This window comes from Musca vetustissima, unplaced genomic scaffold, assembly GCF_032173495.1.
Source record: "Musca vetustissima isolate MV318-11 ecotype Yass unplaced genomic scaffold, APGP_CSIRO_Mvet_v1 utg25233, whole genome shotgun sequence".
NCBI classification, from domain to species: Eukaryota; Metazoa; Arthropoda; class Insecta; order Diptera; family Muscidae; genus Musca; species Musca vetustissima.
In genome coordinates this window covers 5,362-23,719 of record NW_026886178.1, presented here as the reverse complement: position 1 = coordinate 23,719, position 18,358 = coordinate 5,362, and the positions used below count along the sequence as shown (strand labels likewise).

The 18,358-nt window shown below is 34.9% G+C and overlaps 2 protein-coding genes across 2 annotated transcripts; one reads left to right on the top strand and one right to left on the bottom strand.

Annotated features, from left to right (window-relative positions):
• The first annotated feature begins 2,078 nt into the window (after positions 1-2,078).
• LOC133333655 (neurobeachin-like protein 1) lies at positions 2,079-13,318 on the top strand. Its single transcript, XM_061541947.1, has 17 exons — positions 2,079-2,176; positions 4,857-5,060; positions 5,144-5,293; positions 5,465-5,651; positions 5,813-5,901; positions 6,109-6,183; positions 6,400-6,549; positions 6,662-7,266; positions 7,329-7,536; positions 7,600-7,850; positions 9,117-9,369; positions 9,436-9,597; positions 9,702-10,970; positions 11,053-12,168; positions 12,322-12,658; positions 12,722-12,909; positions 13,304-13,318. Exons 1-17 carry the CDS (start codon positions 2,126-2,128, stop codon positions 13,316-13,318), a joined length of 5,310 nt encoding a protein of 1,769 aa, XP_061397931.1. The 5' UTR covers positions 2,079-2,125.
• Positions 13,319-13,860: 542 nt separating this feature from the next.
• On the bottom strand, positions 13,861-17,271 carry LOC133333653 (uncharacterized). Its single transcript, XM_061541945.1, has 2 exons — positions 17,128-17,271; positions 13,861-16,305 (listed from the first exon to the last, which is right to left on the bottom strand). The coding sequence occupies exons 1-2, from the start codon at positions 17,269-17,271 to the stop codon at positions 13,861-13,863; spliced, it is 2,589 nt and encodes an 862-aa protein (XP_061397929.1).
• Between the last annotated feature and the right edge of the window lie 1,087 nt (positions 17,272-18,358).

The following is an 18,358-nucleotide window of genomic DNA, read 5'->3' as shown; positions in this document are numbered from 1 at the left end:
CCGTCGCGTTTAGACTACAGCTTTTATCGTGATAAAGTGGATTGGCCCGATTTAATTACGAAATCGATCTCAATTCACCATACAAAATTATCATACAAATTCAAATCCACTCAATATCCCGATTTTTTTCAAAATCATATGCTAAGTCGTGATAATTTCAATACAACCTTTTTTGCACCATAAAATAGTTTCTCCTTAACCCTTTGTGGCCCAATGTTGCCCACAGGCAACAAAATGTTTTAGAGTTTATATTTAGTATGTAGGTAGTAGATATATATTCATTGGATTCATACGTCAAGACCTGATTATGGACAACATATATCAAAAGAAAATCTTAAAAATTCATATTTTTGGTAAAGCTATGAGCTTTTCAATATAGAGAAGAGGGCAAAAATGTATACAGTACAAATTTGTGTATACAGTTCAAAATATTTAAATCGCTTCGTATTCGAATTGTACGAATTCTGTCACCACAATTATTTTTGATTCTTGTATAAAAGAATGTAGAGAATAATTTAAAACGATTTTTCCGTCGATTTAGCATTTGCTTTCCTTGATTTAGCATTTGCTTTTCAGAAGGATGTAGCGAATGCAAGGATGTAGCGATATCAAATTTTGTTCATGTTCTAGTTAGAATAGTTACATTAAATCTGTAAACAGAAAATTGTTCTATGACTACGGAAAAAAATTCGGGGCTCAAAGGGTTAAAGTATGCTTATCTCCTAAAAAATGGCAGCTGGAGAACAATTGATTTTTTGAATTTATAATAAATAGAACTATAATTTTAAAAGAACAAACGTTTTATGAAACGTTTATGTCCTAATGGAGAGCAATTCTTAACAAAGTTATGAAAATGTTGATTGAAAAAAGTGCCATAAAAATTATCAGCCTGTTTTAGTAATATTCCAAACCTTCTAAACGAACGAAATCGAGTGACTTACGACCAAACTCCTTGGTTTTAAAAAATATGTCATTTATTTTATTTTAATACGGTATTTACATTAGAACTTTTCGCAGGGTTAACCTACTTTATGAGGATTTATTTGGCATATATTCAAAGGAATTGAAAATTTAAACCCACTGGGTTAACCAAATCCGGTTCTTTGTAAACGACCTTTAAGTGAAAAAACATTTTTTAAATGAATAAAGGTTGCATGAAAACAGTAAAATGTGTTTGTAAACAAATAACAGCTGATAAATCCTCTTCATTTCATTTTAATAGTGCGTTTAAATTTACGAAATATACTCGATCTTAAATATCAATTCCATAGTTTATACGTTAAAAATAATCCACTGGATTTGTGAACATGATTAAGGTGATGTATACGCTATGGAATTGAAATTTGGGATCGAGTGTATTTAGCAGTATAAAAACAGGCTTTAATACTAGTCTAAACAGTTAAAGTGTGTTTAGAATACAGCTTTGACCGTGATTAAGTGCATTACCTCGATTTAATTGTTAAATCGAGGTCAATTTACCACGATTTACCATGCAAAATGAAATCCACTCAATATCTCGTTTAACTCGAAACTCTATGCTAAATAAAGATAATTTCAAATACAACCCTGCGTTTGTCCCAAAAAAAAAATAAACGTTTCTCCTTAAGGTATGCTTTAATGACATGTTCTGACGGGCATCCGAACAACGTAGTTCGCTCTCAGAATTACGTACATGAATTAACCCGTTCATACAACACTATTCATAATTCATATCATCAGAGTTTTTTATTTCAACCTTTTTGTTTCTTGTCATTCATATATTAATGGAATTGACGATATAAACGACAAGTGTTATTACAATAAACTTTTTTGTACCCTAAATCATTCATAAATATAAACCTACCAATTGTATCAATTATGTTCGCCAACACTGTTCTGAATAGCCATGTGTCGGCAACTCTGTTTCCATAAACACATTTTCGACAATGTGGCATCTCTTACACCAACCAACCAAAACAGCTGATTGGTATTCTTGGGGTAAAGTTTTTTCTCGGCTGGTCATTTGTAAACAAAAATACAACGATTCTGATGAAAAATAGAAAATAAATCCGGATTGTTTTTTGTCCAAGTCAGAATAAAGAAAACAATTAACCGCTATTAATGCAGTTTATGCCGAGACGGGAGTATGGATAAAAAGAAAGACATTTACAATTTGTGGGTGCAGTACACGACGAAGGTGAGTGTCACCACCAACGGGTTGGATGAAGTGTGTGTGTCTGTGATTTGGGGAAAAGGATGATTTTGGATACTCAGTGGTTTTAAGATAATTTCCAAACATGTTCAATGATGATTCCAAAGAAGTTAAATGAAGCCAATGCTGAATTTAATGGTCCAAACATTCTTCACGTATTACTCATCGTCGTCAGCAGCGATGTCCATCCACAAAACCATAAACATTCCAATAGTTGACGATTTGTTGATATTTTTAACAACAACAAATAAACAAATTTAATATAAATAATTGTAAATCGATAGAAGTGCATTCAATTATGCACAGATTTGAGATTATATAATGGTAATATTGGGAACTACAAGTTACTACCCCCCATGCTGTATACCGGCTATCAGCAGTTACAAGGAGGAGTGAAGTGTTGTGTTTATTGTCTATTTTGGTGTGTGTGTGTGTTGATTTGTTTGCATGTGTAGGTTGCTCTACGTATAGGTGGGTGTATATTTGTGGGTGGTGTTAAGGGTTTGGCGGACATATTTTTGTGTAATAAAATGCCACTGCCAACCAACCAACCTATTCATCCTACCGCAATTTTTGTTCTTCTTCTTGTAATTCATCATAACAATGCTGGTCTGGTGTGTATATTAGGTTGGAGAGAGCATACAAATATTATAATCTATATTTAAAGAAAGTCAAATTCAATATGATGCGCATTTACTAAAAGATTAGTTAAATATTCATATATTCATAAAATATTCATATATCACAACGATATGGTGAAAATTAATATAAGGTTACGATATTTCATATTTAAAGGTTTAACTACCATTTTAAATTCAATTGGAATTTCGGAGGCTTAAGTTGAGTTTAGGTGTAGATGTCGTCTCCCTGATCACGAAAATATGTGACATTCATGGGGGAAGTACATTCTTCCCGAGATATGGGCCTCTGAAGTTCCGGAATTCAAATGCTCATTACTTCATATACAGAAAAATCCGAGATGAGCATCTAAATTCAACTTGTTACATTTCGGAATACAAATGAATAAAATACATTTTAAAAATCAATACAAGTGCACTTTTTGTAGCCCTTGTTTTGCGGAACAGCCAGCGTTGGAGAATTATCTTTTTGACAATTTAGAACTTAATATTTCTGTCGGAGAACTTAACATTTCTGTGGTTTCGATAACTTCCTTCATTTCTCCTCGCACTCCAATTATGTCAAGCATCACAAGAAATGAACTTCGAATTGCAACAGGTTGTGTCCTGACGACGAACATCGAATTCCTCCATTAAGAGACCAGGATACTGTCAGTCAAGCAGTGAAATGCTTCTAGCCAAACTTGTTCCCTTTTGAACAATTATGGTCCGGTTATTGTAATGTTCTTAATTCTTATCGAGAGCACATGGTTCCCGGAAGTTGTTAGGGAGTCCTCAATTAATTTTGTGAAGCAGTACCAATTGGCTTTAGATTAATTCATGAATGTACGCTGGTCGGGCTATACAAAATCTCTGGGATTCTCTACAGTGACTAGGATGGGGGAAAATGGTCCGAATTCAAAGCGACCTTGGTTTGCCAGTAAGTATACAGAAGGAGCGATGGACTGCCTATAGTAATGTCCGGAGGTCTATAACACTTAGCTTGACGTTGGTAGATTCCTCCGTGATGGTTCGCAATAAGTTGGGAAAACCAAGAATAATTTCATTATCTGCTTTCCGGAGATGGATCATACATGGATGATAACTAGCCCCAATGCTGTTAACGGGCGGAGTACATACGTTCACAACTTTAATTTCAGAATCTCTGAAATGCTCATAACCTCTAAGAAAGGATCCGACTTGGAAGGAGTTGGAGTGGAAGTCATGATATATCTGACATCGCGCAGACCCCACCATGGTATCTATTCCTGTCTTGCCGAATGGTATAAATCCCGAAGGAGGATAGGGAACAACTGCTGTGCAGCTTCGTTTTATTATTTTTTTTTTTTTTTCAAAACAGCAATGAGGATGTTGTTTTCATACATGAAGTTTGTGATGCATTGACTTGTGGATCGCTCCCCTGCATGGACTTGTGCTGTAGGTGCCCTCGGTGTTATGAGCATTCGATGTTAAAATTGGAGGAGTAGAAGAAGTGCTAGTCCGAACACTAGAGTGAGTCTGGATGGAGAGTGTTGCCAAGAAGGGGTGGCAATTCTCGGGGGGTTGTTGGAGATAAGCTGCTGGATGTTGTAGGCTGCAGACAATAGCTGGCAAGCATCTCCTCTAGTGATTTTAATTATTGCAAACAGTGCATCGTTCTGAAGTGGAATTTGCAGCGATGCGCAAATTCGACTTGGAGGTGTAAATAATCGGAATCCTACTATCGCCTATTATTAGAAGCCAAATATCGAGTGTACTCCTATCACTAACAACTTCCTTAAAAATAGTGAAGTAATATAGTTGTTCATAGTATTTACAAAACCTAAAAAAAAACTTAAATAAATTAAATTGTTTGAGTTTATAATAGAAAACGTATATGGTCCATTATCAGATAATACAATGCAAAAATAAAATATATTTTTAAATATGATACTTCTCACTCCCGGCCATTGTGGCCATCCTTTATTTATAAAGGACTTAATTATAACGAGCAATCAATATTCACAACGTTTACCAACTTGTTTAATTATATTCCAATTTATTTTCAGAATGAGGAATGTTATTTCCGAGAATTTATGGAACGTTTTGTTTCCATTTGGCAAAGTCAATTACCTTTGGATTTCTCGGCAGACGATTGTCCCTATTGGTATGAGGTTCAATCAGATCAGGGGCCTCACTTGGGTCGTTTACCCGATGAATTGTTACCGGCAATTGGTAAATTTATAATTGTTGCCAGTGATTCGTGTCAAAATGTATGTATGGCAAAGATGTTTTATATTAATAGTTATTGTTGTATGTTAATCACATTAATATTTTATTTGTTGCTTTACAACAGGGTGAAATAACTGATGAGACTATCCGTCAAATTGCTATATTGGTCGACTGTTTAATTATTGTATGTCGACACTTTGATAACATTTTGGCTATTATCAAATATGAATATAAGCCAAATTTAATTGCTATATTAACGCATGTATATCATCAGGTAAGTGATTACAATTTAAAATGAAATAATTTATTATATTATATATATGTGCATAAGTTATAATAATTGAGGTAGAAAAAATTGTCATTATCAGGAATTGATTTGATTGAATCATATATATCAAGATTATTAATATTTTAAGTATATATAAATTATTGTCTTTTTTTGTAGTGCATTGACAAGAAATATGCTTCGCCAGAGGTTGGACATTTATTTCGTAGTTTTTCACGATTCCTAGAGGTTATGTACGATCCATATTTGACGTGGCGTAGCTTTCTACGTAATAGTTTTGCTGACTATCGGAAATTATCGTACAAACCACATATGGTACATGTTGAAATTATACCATTTATATATGGTAAGTATGCATACATATAAACTAAATACTGTTCTCAATTAAAATTAGTCAATATGAAATTGTAAAAATTATTTTCAAATTATTTGTTTATATTATCCATAGATATAATCCATGATTTTTTTTTTAATTATTAATGATGTTTTGTCTCCCTTTTACTTTAGATTGCTTTCAACAAAATGATATAACAACATTTCCCGACATTGGAGAATCACTGATACATACATTAGGTGCAATAATTTGTGGATCACAGGTAAGCTTATTTCCCAAAGGAAAAACTATTTTAAATGTTTTGTATTTTTTCCAATACATATCCGTTTAATTATAAATGCATTTATATGTATAATTTATTTTCAAAATGTATCCTAACAAAAAAAGAAACGGTGTCGGTGTATATAATCCTATTTTTTCTAATTGTTTTTTGTCTTACATATACAAAACACCACTTGAATGTTTACAGAAAACATTAGCCTCTATAACAAATACAAATAGTCATAAAAAATCTGGTGATGGTTATACAATCTGTGATAATTTGGTGAGTAGTTATGTCCTATCCTACTGTATTTCTTTAAACTATGCGAAGATATTACATATATATGAATAATGTCTTAACTGATGGTGTTGATGGTCTCCATTTTTTGTCTATAAAATATATTTTTGTTATCTTTTTTTTCAATTGTGATCGATTTTAATCTTTTGCAATCCATTATTAAACATTGTATTTATTTTCTTAATTTTTCTCAAAACTTAGCGTAATGGCATGCGTGCCATTTGTCCAGCTACCGTATCGGTTTTAATGAAAATTCTTTCCCAATGGGAAACATCAAATAGTTTACGAACTATAACACTCCGATGCTGTGCTCTAATGGTCATTGTTTTACAAAAATCTAGTCCGGAGGAAGTAAGTCATATTTGTTTACTTTATTTTTTGACTTTTGTATATTTAACATTTTTATTAAGCCAATCTTATATCATCATTATTACTAATTTATATTTCACCATTTTCTTTACAGCGCCAAATAGATTTAGTTACCCTTATCAAGCTATACTGTGATGTTTTGGATGAACTTTTAAAAACGGACAATTTCCAAAAGAATGCCGATGATAGTTTTAATATAGCACCCGATGACAATGATCCCAATAATGATCAGACAATCGATGTTAATGCATTAGATGCCACCATTGACAATATCAATGTGTTTCTATGTGATGTCTCAACATCTGGATACATTTGTGAGGCCATTGAAGATACAAATTTGGTGGATATTTTAATAGCAATGCCTAAATCAATTAAAGAATGGAATTTAGATTATAATCAACTGCTAATAAAAGTAATAAAAGCATTAGCTTCGATAACCAGGAATTCAATACGCATAACCGAACAATTACGTTACTATGATAAAGTTAGTAAATTGTTTACCGGTCTAATGGAAGTGGGTTTACCCGCCAGCGATCTTTTGGAGGCATGCATTGAATTGGCCTATGACGACAGCAAAGGTTTGCTGATATTGCCCGAAGTATTGACAAAACTAGTTGAGTGGCTACCCGAGATGGATGCCAGAGAACAGGGTTTCCTTAGTCATAAAATACTGAAAGCCTGTACCGACAATTATGGAACGTATGATTTTAATTCTTTTTGAGAATTTGACGTGTTAATATATTTTATATTTTTTTTTCTAGAAAAACAATTGCCTGTGAGACTCGAGTGATCAAAAGTATCTGCCTGTGTTTGCAACATTCGGACAAGCTATCCGATCAATGTATACAAAATTACATTAAACTAATCGAAGAGTTGAGTAAACTAAGTATTATACCCATTGAATTGAAGAGTATTTTTAGTCTTTTACGCAAAGAAAGTAAATTTCCCCATCATAAACAATTGTTGCAGGTATGTCATTGATTTATTTTCTATTTAATAATTTTTCTAATCCATTTTTTGTTTGTTTTCTAGACCTTGGTCAGTGTTTCGTTACAATCACTGACAAGCACAAATTTGTGTTCTCAATATTTTAATTTTTGCGAACCTGGAGATGGTATTGTGGTAACCGATATTAAAAATTGGTCAATGTCTGGCGCCTATGGTTTTATATTTCATATATTATTACGTCTTGATAGTAATACGAAAAAATCTGATTCAAAATTAGATACTGATGCCAAAACGGATGACCAACAGCGTCAGGAATGCCGTAGAATGTTACTGAAGTAAGTGAAATTTTCATAGGAATTCGTATAAAATCTTACGACTAGATGAACAAAAGGGATATATTATAAAAAATACAAAATCATCTATTATAATTGTTGTAAACCCATCGTCTGATGGGTAAACACATTTCGATTATACCATTAATACCATTTAATGGAAAATTTTTTGTTGTGATACAAGGTGTGTGCATTGTTTGTTTGTTTGTTTTGTGATGTTTGGTTTGCTGTACTGCTGGGAAAGCATGAAGGGCTGGCACTGTCAAATAGTGACAGCCAGTTTGAAACCCTCGTATTTTGGAAGTTAAAATTAAAAAAATTTTCCACATTTTTTTATGAATACCATTTTAAAAATTTGTTTGGATGTTTATGCTTTTAAAAAACTATTGAATTAATTAAATCACACGTAATTCTTTTATAAATTAAAATAAAAAACATATAAAAATCTTATATGTTTTTATTGACAATTTTCATGTAATCGATCTGCCCACAGCACACAAAAGATCAACATCAAAAAATGTTTGTTATACACACACACACACAAATAAAAGCTAAAATGTCAATATAATACCTTTTAAAGTATTGCGTCTTCTATCAGAATTTCAACAAACAGAGAAAAAAGTTACCCATCGGCTGATGGGTATACACATTTCGAAGATACCATTAATACCATTTAATGGAAAATTTCAGCAAGGTGGCATGTTATCCTCTGAAGGGCTGGCATGTCAAAGTACAGCAAGTTCGTTTGAAATTTAAATTTAAAAAATGTAGATGTTCAATTTCATTTTATATTTTCTGTCTTACCTTTTAAAGTATTTGGTCTTCTATCAGAATTTCAACAAACAGAGAAAAAAGTTAGGGTTTCTATCTCGAATCTCCCAAGATGTTTATACCCTCGGCATCGAAGCATGTGATAAAGTAGATGTTCAATATTTTATATTTTCTCTTCCACTTTATTAATCTTCTATTATTTATCTCCTATTAAAAAAACGAGATCTGATTCTGCAGTGATCTGTTATGATCCCTATGGTTGTCCTTACCTATTTTCTACTCCCAGAAATTAATGATTTAAATCTAAGCTTAGAAATTTCTGGTCAGATGGATTTTTAGGTCCTATACCTAGATTCCCCATTCCATCCTGTTGTTACTTTCTTCTCGTAAAACCTGTGCCTGAAAATGAATTAATAAATACTTATATAACTATTATCTGTTCCATTGTGTGTTATTGCTATTATGTTACCCTTGTTTGTCTTTTTCTTTTCTTTTCAGTTTACGTACCGGCAGTAATACTGGTTTTGAGATATTCATACAAAACAATGGTAATATTGTCGTTGCTGCACTCACAAAACGTGAATACTTGACCTCATCGGTGGCATCAACGACCCTACTAGACGGTCAATGGCATTATGTAACGGTGGCTATAACACCGCCAAAAAGGCCTTTCTCCTATAGCCAAATAAATGTTTTCATTGATTTTGTGCAAAAAATAAGTGCGACTCTGAAAGTGGCAGCCATAAATGAGGTAAGCAATGTGAGCCAGTGAAAATGTTGGAGAAAAAAAGTTAATATTTTATTTTATTCTTTACAGCCTTTCTTGTATTGTTCAGTGGGTTCGGCTTTACAAGAAATAAAAACTCCGGCAGCCGCAAATACAAACAGTGGCAATTTACCAAGATCATCGTCCCAAGATACCAATCAAGGTTATCGCAGCATGCTGCCTAGTCTATTGGAAAAGACATTGTCATCGAATGTAAGTGGTTTTTAAATGGAAATGCACATTTCTATTGCCTTAAAGCAGTTTTATACACATTTCATAATTTAATTTTTTCCAAAATTTTTTATTGTTTTTTCTAGGTTTCCAATTACTTTACCCTACCCCTCAGAACACAATCGACATCATTTGATCCTAATGTCAAGAATTTCCCCGTTGGCATGCAGGAAACAGTATTTGGCGAACAACATTGCCTTGGCGGTCAAGTCGGTGGAGTTTTGCTGGCCGAACCCACCACTAGTTTGAAGACCATTTTTGATGCTGGCATTAATTTCTCTTCGATATTTTCTCAAGACAATGATATCTTGGAATTGACATCACGTTTTGTATTTTGCTATTCACCCGGAGCCTATTCACACAATACCTGTTTGGATTTAATACCAACTGGCAAACATTTGGGTTTGGTACAGGCCCAACATTGTGCAATTGTTAAAATACAAGACACCATTAATAGTGTGGGTGGAGTTCAAGCCATATTGCCCATCTTACATCGCATTATTAAAGAGAACAATGATGATTTCTCGTTGAGCGCAACCGATACAGACGCCTTGGAATCGGGAGAATCAATAAAAACTCCTGTAACCGAAGAATTTGCCGATTGGGAAATTTTATCCACAAACTCGTATACCGAATGGAAAATGATACAATTCCCATTGGCCAGCTTTATGTGTTTCATACGTTATCTAACACACGAACATGACAATAATCAAGAGAATTTATTGCATTCGGAATGCCTATCGATTGTGGGCATGATGTTGCAAAAATGTCCGGCAAAAATGTTTGATGTTAATGCCCTAATGGCCACCCACCTATTTATGGAATCGTTGCAGGGCCACAAAAACTCAGCTGGTCAGCCGAATGCAGCCCTATTGGAAGAACTCTACACCTCAATAGCTTTTAATTTTGATATTTGGGTTCGTATGCCGTTTCAAATAACACTGGGTCATGTGCAATACTTGGGAGCAATGATAAAAAATGATCGCAAATATTTTCGCAAAAAGTTTGGTGTACAATTTTTCCTCGACACAGTTCGTCAATATTATGGCATACCGGAGAATATAACACCCGAAGATGCTAAGACCATTCGCTCCACCATGTTTGGCATTGTTCGTTTCTATCTGCAAAAGGATGTTAATATCAAGGAGATTGGTACAATTATATCATTTTTGGCTTCGGTGAAACAGGATCATGTTCTAATTGAGTTTTTGGAGATCATGAATATGCATATTAAGGGTAAAAATTGTCGTGATCAGTTGATACTGTTGCTGCATGAGCCCCAGGCTGCAAACTTGATTTATAATTATTTTATAGATAAAAACTATAGTTGTGAATTGCAAGAAGCTGCCATAAGGGTAAGCTAAATCGGGCCTTGGCTCTCTACAAGCGTTTTGAAATTGTGAGTTAATTTAATTTTCTATTTTTTTTTTTTTTCAGTTTATTAGCAGCATCTTGTCCACCTCACGAGTCCATCCGAAATACAAACAAATAATGCGTTTACACGATCCCACCACAGATGCCTCGCTGTTTCCCGGGCTGTTTTCCTATACCATACCTATGGTGTTGAGCTCCACCATTCTCTTCCACTTACTGGATGAAATGTTGAGCCCTGACATTGATTATTGTGGCATAATCTTTTTGGTACACAATGTGAGTAGCTGTGAATTGCCGGTGAAGTTGGAAGTCGCCAAACGTTTACTGCAATGCACCTTTACTAAACAAAACTCCGCACAAGCCATAGCCAAACAACCGGGTTGGCAGGAATCCATTGCCCGTTTACTGATACGACGACCCATTGAAAATGTCAAACCCGATGAAGAGAAACGTAAGAGTTTTGGCATTAATCTGGATGTTTTGTTGGAAGATGAAAATAAATTCGACAATCAAGGTGACCTCATCAATTTCTGTGAACAACAAATCGAACAAATGGAGGCCCATGATCCGAATGAAAGTGGTCTAATATTGAATGAGATACAGGCCAGTGTTTCGGAAGCTGCCAATGTGTTGGAAAGTGAAATAAAAGAATTAGCTGACACCGTTTCGGGTGTGGTGGTGGAAAATGTTAGCTCTGTATTTTCGGTTATCCGACAAACAACTCACGATTTGCAGGATACATTTGAATCGTTGACCCATCAAACAAGTACCACAAGTAGTGATACAGTGGACACCGTGTTACCGGGAGTCACCAAACAACGCACGGAATCTATGAGTTCTGATAGTTCGTCGCAATCTGCAAGGGCGGGTGCCAAGAAAACCGACTCAATTGAAAGTAATTTGGAATTTTCTTCCGAAGCGGATGTGGATAGCGAAGAACAATTGGTATATTTGGTGACCAATACATTGTTTACAATATTTTGGAGGGGAGTTGGCAATGATCATCCCGAATGTTGGAAAGAAAGGGGTCAAGTTTTGGGTTGTATTAATCTATTGGCTCTTAACAATGAATTGGTAGCGTCACATTTGTCGTTGCGTTTAAGGATCTTGGAAATGGCCGTACAAGCATCGTTGTTTGATTTGGCAGAACATGGCAATCAAACATTGATCAATCAAGAGGTGAGTAAACATGATAGGAAATTTGGAAATAAAATATAAGAAGTATTGTATCATTATTATTTGAAAATAACAAACTGCTTTTTTCTATAAAAATCAAGACGATAGAGACTGTCATTTATTTATATTTTTAATCGCATTCCTAATTTCTTCCAGAATGCCTCTCATATCCTTCGCATGGTCTATGACTTGGTGGTATTGGGCTCCAATGAAGATGAATCGAAAAAATGCTCCACGAAATTATTAGATGGTGTTTTGGCTCTATTGGATGCATTAATGATCTTTCAATCCGATTCATCAGATGATTGGTCAGATATGATACGTCTATGTTTGGGTTTACTTTTGAAATGTTCCCATCATCCGAATCCCGGTGTTGTTGCAATGGCAACTGCTAAACTACATGCCATACTGCAAAGTCGTGCTGCAGCCAATCCCAATGAATTGGCCTATTTGTTATTTTCGATTAACAAAGCTTTGGATATTGCCATTGAGGGTAAGTGGACATTATTGGATATTGAAATTGTTTTTTTATTTATTGTCTTATTGATTTTTACAGTTGGCAATCCAGAACAATATTCATTCCTTATGCCCGTTATGAAGGCTTTAATTGAAAAATGTCGCATTGTTTTCAATTTGGATTCAGTATTACCCGATCTACCGCCAACATCATCCGGACCGGTATTTTTCAATGATTTCCAAATGTATAGCACCAGCAAGAAATGGAAGAATTTCATGGAGCGCATTGTAAGTAGAAAAAATGTTTTTTTTTAGTTTTATGCGAAAGAGAAAAAATATTAGGTTAAAACTGTCCTTATGAATAACTCATTAATATCGAAAGAAAAAATATCTGGCGTTTTGACCTCCATTGTATGTTATGAGGAAATGGTTTTCAGTTCCTACTAAATTTTGAATATATTCAAGTGAGAAAAAAGAAAAACAGTTTGCATTTAGTATACGAATTTTACTTCAGGGTATCGAATTTGCAAGGACATAGTTTAAGGAGTAGATTAAAATTAGAAGGCCTATCAGATCTCAAAGCGTTTTTAAAGGCTTTGAGAGCTATATGAGAGAAGTTTTTCTTAAATATTTTTAGATTTTATTGGAGCTAAAATCCTAAATTTTTAAACAACAATTTCAGAAACTAAGGTCTTAAACTCTCGATTTTGTCAAGTACTTTCAATTTTGAAGAACTGCCAGTGCTAAAAATGAGACTCAAGGGGCTGAACTATTTTCTGAAGACCTGTTTTTATAAAATATCTATACAGGCGGGAATTTCAATTTTTTGAAGCCCTGTCAGCAATATAAGATGATTATAAGAGCTCTGTGTAGACATCCTTAACTATTCTACCTAGTCTACGCAAATTCGACAATTACACACGGGGAATATATAGTTTGTCATCTAGTCAATGTCTCCTCAGAGGTGACATCAGAGTAATAAGGTATAATTATGATGTCCCGCGACAGGGGACAACAGAGTACAAAGTGTTAAAGGAAACTTGTTGTTGAAGGTCAAAGCTAAACCGCGTATTTTCAAAAATAATATATGTAAACACATTGTGATTTTTTCTTAAATGACAAAGCTTTAATTATTTTATTTAAAAACAAAATAATAATAAATACAATTTTTGTTTTCATTTAAATCTTATATTAATTGATAAATAGTAATACCATTTTACATGCTGCAGATTAAAAGTTTTAAAATAATTTATGATTTTTGGGCAAGTTACGATAAACCTCCGGATCGTTGAGAGGACTTTTGAATATGGTCGTATCGAATACATTTTTGGTTGTACGTTTTGGAAACCTTTCCACGGTCGTTGTCGAGGATGATGATGACGCCGAAGACGATGATCTTGATCCAGCACTAAGATGTGGTGCTATCGTGGAGGTGGCCGGTTGTTGTACTGTTCTATAACGATTTCGAACAAAGTTTGTATTGTAAATTTTCGGTGTTGATAGAATACCATCGTAATAGGTTCTCGAACGTGATTTTTCAATCGATACAATTTCAATTTTTGGCAAATGATTTGTTTGATATTGCACTAATGATGGTGGTGCTGGTGTGGTGGCAGTCGAAGTCCGAGTACGTTGATAGTGTCTGGGTGCTTCTGTTGTACTAGTTGTTGTTGTAGTTGTCGTCGTCGTAGTACGATACCTATTCGAATATGAGTTTCGATGGTCATTGTTGTGATGATAATTTTGATTTATGGCCAATGTGGTACTCGGTTTAGTAACACTCAACGTGGATGTACGAATTCTCATTGGATTCCATGGTCCATGATTATTGGGTTTCACTTCTTTCACCACCTTGTGAGATTCATCAATATCGGGATCTGTTGTTAAATATTTATTTTCCTTTTGTTTCTCCTTTTCAAAAGCTTCTTCCAGTTCGGGCACATCCAATATGTGTTTGGTTGTGGCCAGTGTGGTTGAATGATATTGTGACCCACCCTTCGTGCGTTTTCTTTTGCGAGTACGCTGTGGCAGTCCCTGTACTGGCGATGGTGGTGTAACATAGGTGGTTTGACTATGAGGCCGTGTACCCGCTGAATGGACATCCCCATGTGGCATTTCCTGTGACGATTCCGGTTCTACTGGTCTTTGTTCAGATACATTATTGTTGGGTTCGGCTTCATATTCGGTATTGGTGTCCTCTTGCCAGGCATTAATATCATATGGTTGTGGAGGGTAAACCTCCTGCTTTTGATGGCTAGACGAATCGAAGGGTATTGGATCGTAAATCGGTACTTCATAACTTGATTTGGGGTAATCATAGGGAGGGTGTTGATGATTTTGATCTATGGGTAGATCTTGTGGTGGGGCTGGTTCATATCGTGATGGTTGATGTGAGTCGGAAACTTCTTGGTGGCCCTGATTTGGATGATAACTGGACTCGGGATGTTCAGGAGCTGGTGCAGGGTAATAATGTCCCTTTGGTGGCACATTGATTTCATACGATGGTGAATAGGTTATTTCCACTGTGGTCTTTTGTGGATCTGGAGGTTCAGCAAAGTGGTGTTTGTTGTTATAACTGTCATAGGATGATGAAGGTTTGTGCTCTGGTACAGAATATTTATTATAATTATTAAAATTTGCCACCGGCAAATGTAGATCCGGTACACCATACTTGGTGGCTGGTATGCGAGGTGGATGCTTGGCTGGCATTTGTGGTGGGCTATAGTTATACTCCTCTTTGGGAGGTTGATATGACGAATACTGATAATCATGACCTCCCCCCTCATGTCCACCGCCGCCTCCACTTTCTATTACATGAGGATGTGATGAATGTTCCGGATATGAAGATGCCTGTTCTGGATGGTAAGAATAATCGTTGCCATGTGAACCGGTACTAGAAAAGTCGGCAGCATGTTCTGGAATTTTATTTGAATGATCTTCATATGCTGATGAAGATGATGGTGCATGATAATCACTGCTGTAACCACCACCTCCACCACCATGCGAATCATGAGAACTAGTTGCATATGAATGACCATGTTCCGGTAGATGTTCTTCTTCGTAGCTGTAACTATTTCCAGTGGGTTTGTCATAACCTGTACTATAGGTGAATTCCGTTGGCACTCCATATTGTGTATGAGGTTTCCGTTCACCCTTTGGTGCCGGATATGAATATGAGGGAATTTTTGCCACCTCTTTGTGGGAAACTTCTGCCGGTGCACTATAACTATATGAGGGCTTTTCAATCTCCTTATAGGCATGCTCCGCCTGCTCTTCGTAATGTTTGTATAAATCGAAATCCATACTTTGTGTCTCATAACTGGATGGTGGCAAATCAAAATCAGCCGATTCCACATTAATGTGTGAAAAATCTTCGAATATCGAAGAATCATATGTGGGCGGTGCATGACTATATGATGGTTTGGATTTCTTATAATAGATTGTGGTCGGCGGTTCGGCAAAGCTATATTTTATTTTGGGTTTCTTAAAGCGCTTGACTTTAACACGTTTCGGTCGTATAATATGCTTAACTATGGTACGTGGTGGATGACGCCTATATCGCACCAATGCCTCGGCGATTGGTTCCAAAAATGTTGAATTGTTTTCTTCGACTAATGTTGTATTCGTGGTTATTGGATTATTTGAAGATTCTGCCGCCACAAATAGGATACATGTGAAAGAAATCTGCAAGAAAAATAAACATTTGAATTTTATTACATAAACAAAAAATAAATTGAATAGAAATTGTTGATTTTCGTTTTTTGAAAAAACGAAAATCAACAATTTCTTCTTTTTAAAATATGCGTTATGTTGAGACAGTGATCTGTAGATGTACACATAACTGATCAATGCACCGTTGAATATCAATGTGTGTATGTAAAAGTTAGGGTTCCCCTTCCTGCTTCTGCATCGCTTAAATAATTCTGTTTTTAAATTTGCTGTTATAAGGAGATTTTATCTAGCTTATCATTTAATCTTGTAGTAGTCATATTAAGAATGTTGTTGTCAATCGTGTTGAAAGCTATATTTTTTTTAACAATGCATGTCTTATTGTCTGCAAACCCTTGAAGTGGCGGGCTAATTTCTTTATACTACAATATAAAAATTTGCATACTTGTAAAGAAATTGCCACGTAGGCGGTGGTAAAACTTAAAAAAAAACCTGTTAATTAATTTTACATAACAATGATTTTATTGTTAATTAATTTAGCTAAGAATAAGAATAAGAATTTTTAATATTTTCCACAATAAGTAATAAATCTCTTAGCTAAATTTTATTTTTATCTTATATCTTCTCTAGATCTACAGAAGTTTTTTTGTTTTTGGGAGCAAGACAGCATTTTCTAGCTATAGAAGAAATTCTATATACACTTCGATAACGATTCCGAAAATGGTTGTATTGTAAATTTTCGGTGTTGATAGAATACCATCGTAATAGGTATCAGAACAAGATTTGCTTGATTTTGCACTAATGATGATGCTGGTGTGGTATTAGCATCTGTTGTACTTGTTCTGGTTGTTGTTGACGCCGTAGAGCGTTATCTATTCGAATAAGAGTTTCGATTGTCATCATCAGATGGTGTTGGGTGTGATTTATGAGCAATGTGGTACTCGGTGTAGTAACACTCAATGTCGATGTACGAATTCTCATGGGAGTCCATGGTCCATTATTGACTTTCACTTTATACAACACTTTGTGAGATTTATCAATATCGGGATCTGTAGTTAAATATTTATTTTCTTTTTGTTTTTCTTTTTCAAAAGCCTCTACTAGTTGTAAGTTTTTCGTTTGGTGGTTCGCTGTGGTAGTCCTTCTACTGCTGATGATGATGTAATGTTTTCACTATGAAATCTTGTGCCCGCTGAATGGACATTCCCATGAGACATTTCCTGTGATAATTCCGGTTTCACTGGTCATTGTTTAATTTCATTATTATTGGGCTCGATTTCACATTCGGTATTGAGGCGGATAGACCTCCTGCTTTTGGTGGTTTATAACTTAGCAATTTGCAACAAATTTTAATTGAGAATATTCGGATTAAGATTTCTCGAAATCCTTGGTATATTAGGTATATGGTATAATAGGAAATATTACTGACATAAATCTGAGAAATATATTTGTCTAGTACGTTAATCCTCAGTCGACTCTTTCAAGGGGTCTTTTCGGCCCCCTTTTCCAGAAATGTCATTTAAATCGGGGTTGTAGAAGAACATTCTACAAAAATGTTCGCCATAAAGTTTTACTATAAGTCTCAGAATAGACCTTAGATTTTTGGTCTATTCTGAGACTTATAGTAAAACTCCGCCTAATCAGCCTAAACGCCAAAAATCTTAAAAAATTAAAACTCATTTTAGGGTTAAAACCGATCTTATTCTGAGTTTGTACCAATTTTTCCCACTAGATGTCGTTTCAGAAGGATAGTATAAATGACAAAAATATTCTCCATCAAATGTTAGCATAAGTCGCTGAACAAGAGAAATCGGTATATATAATATATACCGAATATAAAGACGTCAATTTAGAAATTTTTCATAGAAATTTCCCAGTACATACCAACAAGGATATGACGCTGTTATCATTCGTGTCATACGATATGAGATATAGTCGTCTGAAATTCAAGATTGCTTCAACTTCGACGACTACCGCCTAGAACTCTTCATGTGTTATTGATGCGCTAGCTGTGGTCCGCAGTAACATTTTCTTCACCGACTTCACTGCAGCCTTGCAAAGACCTCCA

Coding starts and splice junctions, on each gene's coding strand:
- LOC133333653 (XM_061541945.1), bottom strand. CDS start 17,271: ATGAGAATTCGTACATCGACATTGAGTGTTACTACACCGAGTACCACA. Junction 16,306..17,127: donor GTCAACAACAACCAGAACAA/GTACAACAGATG, acceptor TTTTTCTTGCAG/ATTTCTTTCACATGTATCCT.
- LOC133333655 (XM_061541947.1), top strand. CDS start 2,126: ATGGATAAAAAGAAAGACATTTACAATTTGTGGGTGCAGTACACGACG. Junction 5,902..6,108: donor CAATAATTTGTGGATCACAG/GTAAGCTTATTT, acceptor GAATGTTTACAG/AAAACATTAGCCTCTATAAC. Junction 9,598..9,701: donor AAAAGACATTGTCATCGAAT/GTAAGTGGTTTT, acceptor TGTTTTTTCTAG/GTTTCCAATTACTTTACCCT.